This window comes from Pseudorasbora parva, chromosome 9 (genome assembly GCF_024679245.1).
Source record: "Pseudorasbora parva isolate DD20220531a chromosome 9, ASM2467924v1, whole genome shotgun sequence".
NCBI lineage: Eukaryota > Metazoa > Chordata > Actinopteri > Cypriniformes > Gobionidae > Pseudorasbora > Pseudorasbora parva.
Window position 1 is genome coordinate 24,509,507 of NC_090180.1, and position 13,398 is coordinate 24,522,904.

The 13,398-nt window shown below is 41.3% G+C and overlaps 1 protein-coding gene across 2 annotated transcripts in view; it reads left to right on the forward strand.

Annotated features, from left to right (window-relative positions):
• The window catches only part of nyap2b (neuronal tyrosine-phosphorylated phosphoinositide-3-kinase adaptor 2b), a 57,233-nt gene extending 44,391 nt beyond the window's left edge, over window positions 1–12,842 (forward strand). For both annotated transcript variants that reach the window (XM_067454389.1, XM_067454390.1), the window contains exons 7-11: window positions 583–878; window positions 2,698–3,777; window positions 11,147–12,010; window positions 12,358–12,455; window positions 12,539–12,842. In XM_067454389.1, coding sequence (XP_067310490.1) covers window positions 583–878; window positions 2,698–3,777; window positions 11,147–12,010; window positions 12,358–12,455; window positions 12,539–12,769 — 2,569 coding nt within the window. In that variant the 3' untranslated portion in view covers window positions 12,770–12,842. The remainder of the gene's footprint in view (window positions 1–582; window positions 879–2,697; window positions 3,778–11,146; window positions 12,011–12,357; window positions 12,456–12,538) is intronic.
• Window positions 12,843–13,398: the final 556 nt, after the last annotated feature.

The following is a 13,398-nucleotide window of genomic DNA, read 5'->3' on the forward strand; positions in this document are numbered from 1 at the left end:
CACACATTAATCAACATTTATGTAAATGTGCAAGTGCTGGTCAGCTGGCTAATTTTCAGCTGCAGTTTTTAAATGACATATAAAAAAGGTGATAACATCCACGTGTTCTCCAGAGTGGCTGTACAGCTGAATAAAACTTTGTTGCAACATTGCAACAGGGTCACACTGTGAAGCTGCTTTGAAATAATCATCATTGTAAAAGCGCTGTATAAATAAAGTTGACTTGACTTGACAAATAAAATAAATGTACAGTACACAGACATCATAATGAATGTCAAAAACCTATTTGTCTTATCGTCAAGAGCTGTTTTCCTGTTAATAGTCAGTTTTATTTGCCATATTGAAATGTAATGTAATTTCTGTCACCAAACGGAATTGGCAAAATAGTAGGTGTGATTGATTTGAAGTGGCATTGTGCAGACCAATCAGTGTATGACATTGATTATGGGTTAGGGCAGGGATTTGCATGGACACCCAAGGGTCAGCTAGGTGTTCCACTAAAAATTTGAGAGCATTATTTAATGTTAAAATCCATTCATGAACTTAATGAAATTATTATTTCTATGTGTGGTCTCTTGTTAGGGGGGAAGAGGTGGTCATTGAGGGTAAGCACCTGCGAATGGGCTCAATGAGCATGCCAGCCCCTGCGGAACACGTGTCCCCTCACCAGCACCAGCCCCCCTATAATCCGGGTTTCACAGTACGCTCCCAGTCCCTGCACTCCGTGGGAGGAGTGGAAGAGGAGGGCAGCCCCACATCCCGTAAGCAGCCCCCACCCAAGCCCCGGCGGGACCCCAGCACTAAGCTCAGCATCTCCTCTGAAGCTGTGGACTTCAGTCCCACTGGGTGTAAAGACGATGATCCAGAGAGGTGTGATGGTAAGATGTTATGGTGTTTAATCCAAGCTTCACATTTCCTGTTGCACAAAATGTTGAGATCCACTGATTCTGTAGTTTTACACTAGCTAATGCTGAACAATTGGTTAAATCAAATCTTGCCTAAAAGCAAATACACCTGAGTCAACAATGTGGAAAGTACCCTACTTTGGAATAGTCAAATCATGTGAAACCTTAGCTGGACTGAGTGCAAACAATACTGTAGTATGTGATGTTTCATAGTCCTCCAGATGCAGGAGGACATTTTTACACATTGAGAAAAGGTGTTCATGCAGTTGACCCTAACATTATCTCACAGAATTTCCCTCCCATAATTGGGTAGATTTGGTGTAGTGTTAAAACTGCTTTCTTGTAATTTGTAACAATAATGTCACTTAACAAAGTTTTGAAGTTTATTACCCTGGAGGTGGGTTTGTTCTTGTTATTGAACTGTAAATTACCTGCTAAATTACCATTTAGTACCATTTAGCCTACTATTTCCAGTTCTCTCTCCACTATTTTATCAATAAAGATGGCAAAAAGGACAAAAAAGTCAAAGAAAATATTAAAAGAAAACGAAATACATAGAAACATGTACATAGATGCATGTCAAACAGTATATGACATTCTAATGTAAATTATGTTTACCCTTACAAATACAAAACATAATTAGACTCTTTGGGCTAATATTCCAAAACTGTGTTGAGTTACAGAAAGTATTTCAAAGAATCAAAGCTGTAGGCTGCAAAAGTATTTTATACTTCTGCAGTACTGACGCATGCCGTGAGAGTTGCTCTTCGTCAGAATTTGAAGGGATCACAGTGTGCACGCAGATCTTCCTCAATGCCACGGCAACCAGTCCACAGAAACAGAAACCCCCTGCTGCTCAACCAATCCAGACATCAGACATCAGCCTCCACCAATCCACAGCGAGGTGACAGGAAGTTAGAGTGCGGCAACAACCAATGAGAAATGGGCTAGCAGCCAGCTCAACAGAGCTTTAGCCAATGTGCACTTAAGAGTGGGGGATGTCCCTCATTCAGAGGACAGTTGTATGGGGGGGGGGTGGAGGGTGTGTGTGTGTGGGGGGGGGGGACCAGGCACCGCAGAATTCATTCAGGAGGAGCGATTGACCTAGATTTAGTTCCCCTGGAGGAGAGGGGGCGAGGGTAAACACATCCACTCATAGGGAGGGAAGAGGCAGAGAGAGCAGGAGGAAAGGCACATTTCAGAGGCATTGAAACAGATCTCAAGATCCACCAGTCTCCAATTTCACAGAATTAACAGATATATAGTCTTTATTTTTTTCAGGCATGTGGAAAGGGATTCACTGACTCACAGAGAGAACATGAGAAATGACTTTAATCTGGTGCAATTCTACTCTTTTCCCTCTTTACACACCCACAAAACGTTTATGAGAAAATGTTCTTTTGATATGATGAAAGATTATCATTTTTTTTCCCAGTACTGAAATTAAGGCATTGTGCAATTTTTATTCTCAGAGTAGAGTTTGTGTACAAGATTATTATCTATACTCATGTCACTTTTGAGGGAGTGCCCCGATTGTGTTTGCATATGTGTGTATTTAAAAAAAAAAAAAAAAAAACATATTTTTTTTTATTGTATGCCATATAAAATATATTGCTGTGTGTGTATATGGAATTGGTGATAAAGATGGTGATAGAGCTGCTGCATCAGGACCATCTGGCATCTGAATAATTTAAAGTTATTAAATTATCCTATGTACAGATGACCCAAAGTCTTGGCTACTATGCTAATTCATATCTTTCTTTATGTTTTTCTCCTTACTCTGGAACACAAGGCTGCAGTGAGGACTGCAGGAAAGTTCCCCCACCAAAACCTAAGAGGAATCCCAACACACAACTGAGCACTTCCTTTGATGAGTCTTACATCCGCAATCATGGCTCAAAAGGTTCTCCTTCCATCTTCTCAAGGGATGGTCAAGCCCCTTCTCCTCCTCAGCCGCAGGGCCCACAGGACTCAGACTTAGATGAACCCGTCTACATTGAGATGTCTGGGAACGTGGGTCGAGAACCAACCCCTCGTTCTAAGGAGGATGAGCCTGGTGAGGCTGTCTATGAAGAAATGAAGTACCCTGCCCTTGACGAGTTTGACTCACGTTGGGATATTTTAAGCTGTCGTTCTCAGTGTGCCACACCCTGCCCACCTGAGCTTGATATCCATGCCTCCCTAAGCCGTTGTACCACCCCTCGAGGCACTCCCCTTTGTGATATCCCTGCCCCATTCCCAAACTTGTTGACCCACAGGCCACCGTTACTGGTTTTTCCGCCTGCCCCTGCTCAGTGCTCGCCAAACTCAGACGAGTCCCCACTCACCCCTCTTGATGTAACAAAGCTTCCTATGCTAGAGAATGGCTCTTATGGCAAGTCACCAACCTCATCTTCTCTGGAACCTTCTGGCTCTGCCTCTTCGTCGCACCTAAGACGTGCCGAGAGGGAGCTAACTGCCACTCCTACAATAACAGTATCTGGGCGATCGTCTGCACCGCCATTGCCCTGTGCCCTATATAAAAGTTCATCCTCTTCACATGGTTATCAGCGCAGCCACTCAGCCTGCCCCTCACCTGTCAGTATGGGCCGCTGCTTGACGCCCCTCAGCCTCATGCGATCACCACCTTTTGATGGGCCATTTCCTACAACAGGCCTTCCTCGCAGCGCCTCGGCCACACCTCATGGAAAGTCATCACCACCACAGGATGCAAGCTCAGGGGGACGGCATCATGGCTCTATGCAGAACGTCTCAGTGGCACGCTCACGGACGCCCACTAGTCCACTGGATGAGCTCACCAACCTCTTCACCACTGGCAGGAACATGCTGAAAAAGAACACCAGCGGCAGAAAGAGCAAGGAGCCAGGAGAAAGTGAGTGCAATCGTCTATTTTTCACAATTAGTATATTCAGTGACTAATTTAATAATTTCTTACTAGTTTCAAAACCTTAAACATTTGCTCAAGTGTACTAGTTATACAAAAAGACACATTTGCTGCTGTGCAAAACATTCAGTATTCAAGGTTAATGCAAAATTAATTCAGTAAAATTAATTAATAACTATAATTCATTTCTGACTTAAAGAGCATATTGCATCTTAGAGACTCCAGTGAGTCAGTTTACAGAAAAATAATGTAGGACCTAGATTTTCGCTAATAAGGCTTTTTGAGTCATTTTTGTGAGAAAATTTTACTTCCGCATCTAAAAATGCGCAAACCGGAAGTGAGATAATGAGAGGGAAGTGAGATAATAAGTGCGGTGACTTTCAACCATAGGAAAACAATGGATCGCAATGGCAGTTCGGAGGCTGTGGAAATTATAAATGTTTATGTTTTTGCTGTCATATGAGCTCGCAGACGATGTTTTTCTCTCGCGTGGATATTGTGGATGCTCGTATGGTCGTGGCTCGCAGCATGTGAGGAAAAACAAGACGAGCCGAGCACGTTTCTCGCACCTCCCGATCTCACAATATTTTTAAACATACAAAATCAAAACATTCGGGAGTCGGCTCGATTTTCACCAGCATGGCTGTCCCCTATTGCCAAATCATGCACAACCATGTCACAGGCTAGATCTATGAGTATTATTATGCTATAGCTCAGTTGCTGCAACCATACAGTGCCATTTTTGCACACACACACACACACACACGCACGCACACACACACACACACACACACACACACACACACACACACAAACGCGCGAGCTCTTTCTCCCTCTCTGGTTGTTTCTGTTGAAAGTGCTGCTGTTCAATGCTTTTCAACAAATCATATGCACACAAATAATATTTTCTATCTAAAGCTAGCAGCAACATTGAGTCTCTTGTGATCTTGTGATCCTTTATTCACTCATTCTGTGTGATAGGTTTATTCTGTGCTGATTCACCGTCGATAGTGTGAGGATGTATGACGTTTTGAGTATGTACAGGTCCTTCTCAAAAAAATGAGCATATGTGATAAAAGTTCATTATTTTCCATAATGTAATGATAAAAATTAAACTTTCATATATTTTTGTTGGTGTATTTTTTCATATATTTCAGGTCTTTTATTGTTTTAATACTGATGATTTGGGCATACAGCTCATGAAAACCCAATATTCCTCTCAAAAAATTAGCATATCATGAATAGGTTCTCTAAATGAGCTATTAACCTAATCATCTGAATCAACTAATTAACTCTAAACACCTGCAAAAGATTCCTGAGGCTTTTAAAAACTCCCAGCCTGGTTCATTACTCAAAACCGCAAACATGGGTAAGACTGCCGACCCGACCCTGTCCAGAAGGCCATCATTGACACCCTCAAGCGAGAGGGTAAGACACAGAAAGACATTTCTGAACGAATAGGCTTTTCCCAGAGTACTGTATCAAGGCACCTCAGTGGAAAGTCTCTGCGAAGGAAAAGTGTGGCAAAAAAGGCTGCACAACGAGAAGAGTTGACCGCACCCTGAGGGAGATTGTGGAGAGGGACTGATTCCAGGCGGAAGCTGCGGAAGACAGAAACATCCAGAGCCATCGTGCACAGGCGTGTGCAGGAAATGGGTGCCGCATTCCCCAGGTCAAGACACTTTGGGCTACAGAGAAGCAGCACTGGACTGTTGCTCAGTGGTCCAAAGTACTTTTTTCAGATGAAAGCAAATTTTGCATGTCAAGGGCAGGGTCAATGCAGCTAGCTATCAGGAGATTTTGGAGCACTTCATGCTTCCATCTGCTGAAAAGCTTTATGGAGATGAAGATTTTGTTTTTCAGCACGACCTGGCACCTGCTCACAGTACCAAAACCACTGGTAAATGGTTTACTGACCATGGTATTACTGTGCTCAATAGGCCTGCCAACTCTCCTGTCCTGAACCCCATAGAGAATCTGTGGGATATTGTGAAGAGAAAGTTGAGAGACGCAAGACCCAACACTCTGGATGAGCTTAAGGCCACTATCGAAGCATCCTGTGGCCTCCATAACACCTCAGCAGTGCCACAGGCTGATTGCCTCCATGCCACACCGCACGGAAGCAGTCATTTCTGCAAAAGGATTCCCGACCAAGTATTGAGTGCATAACTGAATATAATTATTTGAAGGATGACTTTTTATGAATTAAAAACACTTTTCTTTTATTGGTCGGATGAAATATGCTATTTTTGGGGGGGATTTGGGGTTTTTCATGAGCTGTATGCCAAAATCATCAGTATTAAAACAATAAAAGACCTGAAATATTTCAGTTGGTTTGCAATCAATCTAAAATATATGAAAGTTTAATTTTTATCATTACATTATGGAAAATAATGAACTTTTATCACATATGCTAATTTTTTGCGAAGGACCTGTATTTGAGTGAACGATGTACATATGTATATATGGTTTGAATAAAATATGTACATTATCAGCACATAATTCCTAACTTTTTTTAAAAGTGTGAGATGATGCATTTGTGTTTATGTAGCCTACATACTTTGTATTAATCAATGTTGAAACTGATTCATGTAAAAACAATAACCAAGAAGCATTGTGTGTGAGTGTTTAATCATTTAATATTATCCTTTAACTACATGAGTATTGCAATGTTAAACTCCATCATATCGCTGATAATCCGCGGTGTAAAGTGAACACACACACACATACACACACCACCGCGTGTGTCAAAGCAGACGCAGAAGTGAAGTCCCGTCTCTTCACCTGCACAAAACGCCACAATGCAGCTTTTCTAACTTTTTTTTTTAAAGAAAATCTGTGGACTCAATGTCCTGACAGGCTGGACACAATAATTTTCCATGACAATGATATATTTAAATACAAAAAACTACTGAAAATACTCTGATTACTACAGAATACCAACCTATTCTGCACTGAGGCAATGCAGAGCTTGGCAGACGACTCCCTCTCGTGACGTAATATGACGCGATGTTGAAAAAAACAGCAGTTTTTACAAACAGCCAACGAAACAGCCACTTTATCTGCTAAATTTGTGCTCTTATGTCTTTTAAAAACATTTTAAATCCTGCATTACCTTTTCATATGGCATTTTCATACAACCAGTATGAGCTCTTTAAACCAGTACAAAGACTTTGAGTATTTTTTAGGTAATTTTATGGTCACACTTTATTACGGTACCCTGCTTCAGACATTCTACTACCTATAAATTACATTTGCAACTACATGTCAACTAACTCATTAATTTGCAACTACATATCAATGAACTCCAATTTGAGTAATATTAGACTGTAAGGGTTTAGGGTTAGTGCTAGTAGAATAAGTGTTCATACTTGTAAAGTTACTTAAAGATGAGGGAGCATCAAAATAATGTATTAGCAGATATTAAGCAGACAGTCTACGAATATTATTGAGTGGCAGTTGACAGGTTGTTACTTATTAGCAGAAAGTTTAGTGGACTATAAACATAAAGTGTTATTGCTTTACTATGTGAATTAGATTTTCATTTAGAATTTTATGCACCTATGGAGGATTTGGGGAAAATTGCAGGGACTGAGAGAAAATAGTATGGGGATTGAGTGAGAGACTCCTGTCCTACACTGTTTAGTTGTATTTTATTAATTTACCCATGAAAGTTGTTAATCCGTTAAATCCTGGGGGCAGTTCTGCTTCATGCGTTTTGTTCATCGCTGACATGCGGCGTTGCTATGGCTTGATTGCGGCCTAAATCTGGCAAACGGGAGCGGACCGCCCAAGTGCCATCATTCCACGCGGGTAGTGGGCCAGATAAAAGTGTAAAGTGTGGGCCGGATCTGGGCCAGAGCAATTTTGCTATCTGGGCCAGATGTGGGCCAGTTCTGCTTCATGCGTTTTGTTCATGGCTGACATGCGGCGTTGCTATGGCTTGATTGTGGCCTAAATCTGACAAACGGGAGTGGACCGCCCAAGTGCCATCATTCCACGCGGGTAGTGGGCCAGATGAAAGTGTAAAGCGTGGGCCGGATCTGGGCCAGAGCAATTTTGCTATCTGGGCCAGATGTGGGCCAGTTCTGCTTCATGCGTTTTGTTCATGGCTGACATGCGGCGTTGTTATGGCTTGATTGTGGCCTAAATCTGACAAACGGGAGTGGACCGCCCAAGTGCCATCATTCCACGCGGGTAGTGGGCCAGATGAAAGTGTCAAGTGTGGGCCGGATCTGGGCCAGAGCAATTTTGCTATCTGGGCCAGATGTGGGCCAGTTCTGCTTCATGCGTTTTGTTCATGGCTGACATGCGGCGTTGCTATGGCTTGATTGTGGCCTAAATCTGACAAACGGGAGTGGACCGCCCAAGTGCCATCATTCCACGCGGGTAGTGGGCCAGATGAAAGTGTCAAGTGTGGGCCGGATCTGGGCCAGAGCAATTTTGCTATCTGGGCCAGATGTGGGCCAGTTCTGCTTCATGCGTTTTGTTCATGGCTGACATGCGGCGTTGCTATGGCTTGATTGCGGCCTAAATCTGGCAAACGGGAGCGGACCGCCCAAGTGCCATCATTCCACGCGGGTAGTGGGCCAGATGAAAGTGTAAAGTGTGGGCCGGATCTGGGCCAGAGCAATTTTGCTATCTGGGTATATATTCAAAGACACTCTGTGTTGGAACTAACACCTTGCCATAATTATAATTATTCAAAGAATTTTTAGCACAGACCGTGTGGCATGCTTCTCTCTGCACAAAAGTTTAATCAGATTTTTACAGACGGACATAGATCATAAAATTTAATCCAGAGAGATTAAGAGACTAAAACAGTAACTGTTCATTCCCCAGACCTGCTGCTGATGCATTAAACTAGCATGTTTCTTTTAATATGTAAACAATTCTTAACAACTGCTCTGCAAAAAGTTATTTAGTTCACCAATACAAAAAAAAAAAAAAAAAAAAAAAAAAAATGAAAATATGAGAAATATGACCTATTTTTAAGTCTTTAAAAAGGTACACAAGTGTTTATCAGCATGTGGTGGTTTTTAAGGTAGTGTCTGTTATTCACTGTGAATATTTTCCATAAGTAGTGAATTATCTGATTATGTGAGATCATATTTAATATCTGCACCTGCTGAAGAATAATGATTTTTTTCTTGCAGACAATTTTATATGTCTTACTTACATTTTCATAAGTGCAGGCTAAAAAGTAAGCAAAAGATATTACCCATGGTACAATTAATTTAATGCACAGCCTTCTTTGGCTTATTGCTTTATTTTGCCTGTTTTTGCATCATCAATGCACTGATTGTAGCCTCAGAGCATAATATTGGAAAAAAAAACCTGTGATTGCAATCTCTCCATACATGTCAACTGTCATTACTTTATGTAAATTGTGAATTGTCATTTGTTAGTAATTGTATTTCACTTCTGGCAGCACCTCTCAAAAAAGGTCAGATTGTCAAGAATGCTTGATATCAGTTCACTCCATTGAAGATTCACTTCAAATGCAGAAGCACATTACTGCTCATCGAAAAGAGGACTAAAGATAAAGTAGCACACATGTAGAGTTGATTGCTCATCCTGGTAGGGCGGGGGGTGGGGGGGTGGGGGGGTTGGGTCCTCCCTGCAGAGTCTCCCTCAAAGGAGCTAAAGACCAATCCCGATGCAGGTCACGGCAGCCCGATTGCAGTGAATGTGTGAAACTCTCCACACTCAGTGGAATGAACGTGCAAAGCCTGTGAGCAGTGCTACCTGCACAGACATGTACTGTATTTAAATAAAAAACAATCAAGCCTTTAACTTGAAGCTCACTCAGCTCATATTGAGATTAGTTGTTTTTTAGACTAAAGCATTTGCTCCAGTTCTTTATTTCCTTACTCATTTCTAAAATCTATTTTGGTGTTTTGTTGGTGTTGCCTGGTTGCCATGTAGCTTTTATGTCTTTACCTGTTTACTCATGAATGCGTTTCCGTTGTTGTTGAATGGTTGATTGTGCTCATTTCCATATGGCCCATTATGGTCTTACACCTGTGCTGCACCTGTATGTTGTACCATGCAAAGACTGCGTTGGCACAGTTTAGGGCTGTTCTGAAGCAAGAGTATCATCTGTGGAAAACAGTGTGTGACCTATTTATGAACCGACTCATTGATTGTGTTGTAAGCAAAGAACAGGCCTACCGCATATTTAAATAATACTACCTGGCAGTATACAGAAGGCAGAAACCTTCAGTGACTGTAGATATGAGAAAAATATATAATTATTTTTTGGGACATTCATTCAAATCCAAAACAACATTTGACCCCAAAGAGTTTCATTGTATGGATTGATTGATTCAATCGGCCAATTGTAGGTAATGTGATAATATAGCCTACTTTTTTAAATTCTATTTACATCTTTTCAAAGAAACACCAATATACTTTACATATGCCCAGAAGAGGGTGAAACATATTGTGCAGCCCATATTTAATGTGTGTGCTACACCTGTCACAACACACCACACAGAGTGGACAACAAACCCATACATGAATCCATAAGTATTATTGTGACATCTAGTGACCAAATACCAATACTGCAATAGAAAATAGTTACACATAATTTTGATAATCACTTTAGACATTTTTCTAACTTTGCAACTCACTATATTGTCAAATTACTGTCCTTAGATTATTAGTAGAATTTGTGCTGTATGTAATATTTTTGACTGTGCTAAAGCATTAAAATACCACAATACTTTTGCAGAGTTTTAGGAAATATGCCAAGTTCAAACAACAACAACAAAAACTATGCTGTAGCCACTTATTCTACTTTGTAATGTGCACTGCCAATTTACCTAGTATTTTCGACACCAGTTGGCAGAAAAAACTGTGTATTGCAAATAAAATGAGTCAGAGATCGCATTTGCATGTCCTCAATCTGGCAACCTTCATGAGCGTTGAAACAATGCTTTCAATTATACATACTACACCTTTAAGGTTAGGTTTAGTAGAATAATTGACATATCTTGCTAAGTTACTTAGGTTGCCTCATAATTGCATTCCTTAAGAATTAAGAAGAACCTTATGAATGTAATTCATCTGCCATGTCATTATAACGTGACCTACCAGCGTTCATTATGTTGTTTCGTTGCTATTCACAAATCCCCTCCTGTGGCCTTGATGGGAGTTAGCAGATATTATTCAGACAGTCTACTTATATGCTAAAGTGAGTTAGTTGAAATGTAGTTGCAAAGTTAAACATAGTTAGTAGAACGTCTAAACTGGACAATCGAAATCTCACCACATCACATCAGTGTGAAGAGTCTACAGTTGTTTAGCATGAGATTAAGTCACTGAAATATCTGTAATGTTTTATCTCTTCTAGTTGAAACCAAGGGAAAGGGTCATAATTCTGAGTCCAAACGGGAGCACAAGGAGAGGAGCCATCACAGCAAAGAGTCCAAGCGAGATAAAGACCGCAGCAGCAATTGCAAGTCGCATCGACGGGACAGCAAAGATAGAGAGCAAAATGGCATCGAAGCCTTATCTCGACATGACAGCAAGGACTGCAGCTACAGTACTGCTGAGCCATTAGCCAGAAGGGACAGCAAGGACAGTGGATGTAATATCCCAGAGCACCCTCCCCGACAAGAGAGCAAAGATCGTGGCTGTAGCACTGAGGTACTGCCTCACCGAGATAGCAAAGACAGGGGCTGCATTAATGCAGAATCTATCACTAGACGGGACAGTAAAGACAGAGGTTGTATTGTTCCAGAACTCTTGTCCATACAAGACAGTAAAGAACTGCTAAGAAATGGTCAAGACACAAGACGTGACAGTCGAGAGAAAGTTTGCTGTGGCATAGACCTTCCTCCCAGACATGAAAATAAGGAAAAGGGTAGAACAGGCTTGGAAAGTCGACGCGATAGTAAAGATGGTGGTAAGCATGGCATAGAATCTGTTCAGGACAAGGATAAGAACAACCACAGTGCAGAAAGCAGGTGGGGGAGCAAGGAGAGGATCAGCAATGGCAATGATGTAATGAGCAGGCGGGACTGCAAAGATAGGGGAGTACACACAACTGAGACATTACCCTGGTGTGAGGTGAAAGATAGAAGCAACTATAACACAGAATCACCCAAAGCAAAGGACAAGGACACAGGATCTGGAACTTCAGCCATGGTGTCATCCAGTCTATCTGGACGCTCTTCCTTGAGTCCAAAAATAATGTTGGGGAACTCAAACTCTGGTAAGAATATAATTTGTTTGATGGCCCAGCTGGTCAGCTGATGCTGCTGATGGCCAAAATCTGTATCCTAATACTGTATATCTTGTAGTATGATGTTCAGCTGTTATCTCAGCCTGACTAGCCCACAGATCAACCCATCCAGCTGGGAAACCAGTATTGTAAAAAGGCAATGCTGGTTGTCCGCTTCACTATAAATGTGCTTTTCCAGCAATAATTAGCCTAAATCAGCCTGATCTATTCTGAAACAGCACAGAAATGCTGGTTGAAGCTGATTTTTTTTTTTTTCAGCCAGAAAGACAATGTCATTGCTGATGTTTCATGTTCTTTTGTTGAAACTTTCTTTGCAGACCTGAAGACAGTTTCAAAGGCAGGATGGTCTTCTTCCACAGCAGTAGCACCATCTCCAATAGGCACACCTCAAAGACAGCCTTCTGATGTCCAACAGGTACTGTCTTTATCAGTGAACATTTATTTTTGCAGCTGTAAAAGAACAGAACTGACAGCCTATCTTCTCCATGTGTCTTATAGATGCCCCATATGCCATGGTTGTATGGTGACAGCACCATGTTGGAGATGATCGAGAGGAAACAACGCCTCTGCCGGGAGATACGATCTCGTCAAAGGCTTCCTGACCGTAGCCCATGCAAAAAAGAAAGCCTCCCTACCATGCCCAGTTGGAGGAAAACCAACGGGGCGAAAAAGTACAGCCCACCTCCCTACCCAACTCAGACTACTGTCTTCTGGGACACGGCTATTTGACTTGGTCTTGAGAGCACTTTAGGGTCATGCGCTGCCCTTTATTTTCAGGCAGGGTTGAAGCCAATCACAGTGTGCTCCCACCTTAGGGTGGGTGGGTGGGGTTAATATAGCAATATTTCAGAGGTTGCAGTCTATGAGGTTTTCGTATCATTGTTAATATCTAATATTTTTATACTCAGTGGGATTCCTAAATGACCTAGCATCAATAGATATTTTCTAAATTAAATGCAATATCTTTGCAAAGATTATGTAGAGTTAGTCCAATGCAATCGTTGGTTTTCTACCTTTAATTTATTTCAATGTTTATTTATATTCTAACATCGCAATACACAGTCAGTATCTTTTCATCAATAGCTTTCTATGTCAAGACCTCCAGAAAGGACCTTTCTGTGGTATTTGACCACACTGAATGAAATCTATTTTAACACTGGATGTTATGGTAATTGGATTAGGGCTAGCTTACTTCTCGCTGCCTTTTCACACATTATTAGATAATTTATTTGAATGTCTAATATTAAGAAATAAACAGATCAAGCATTTATCAAAAGTCCTTCGAGAAGGATTTTATCATTTTAACCACAATTTCATCTGTTGAGCCTTTACATTCTATTGTGGTAGGTTTCAGAGAG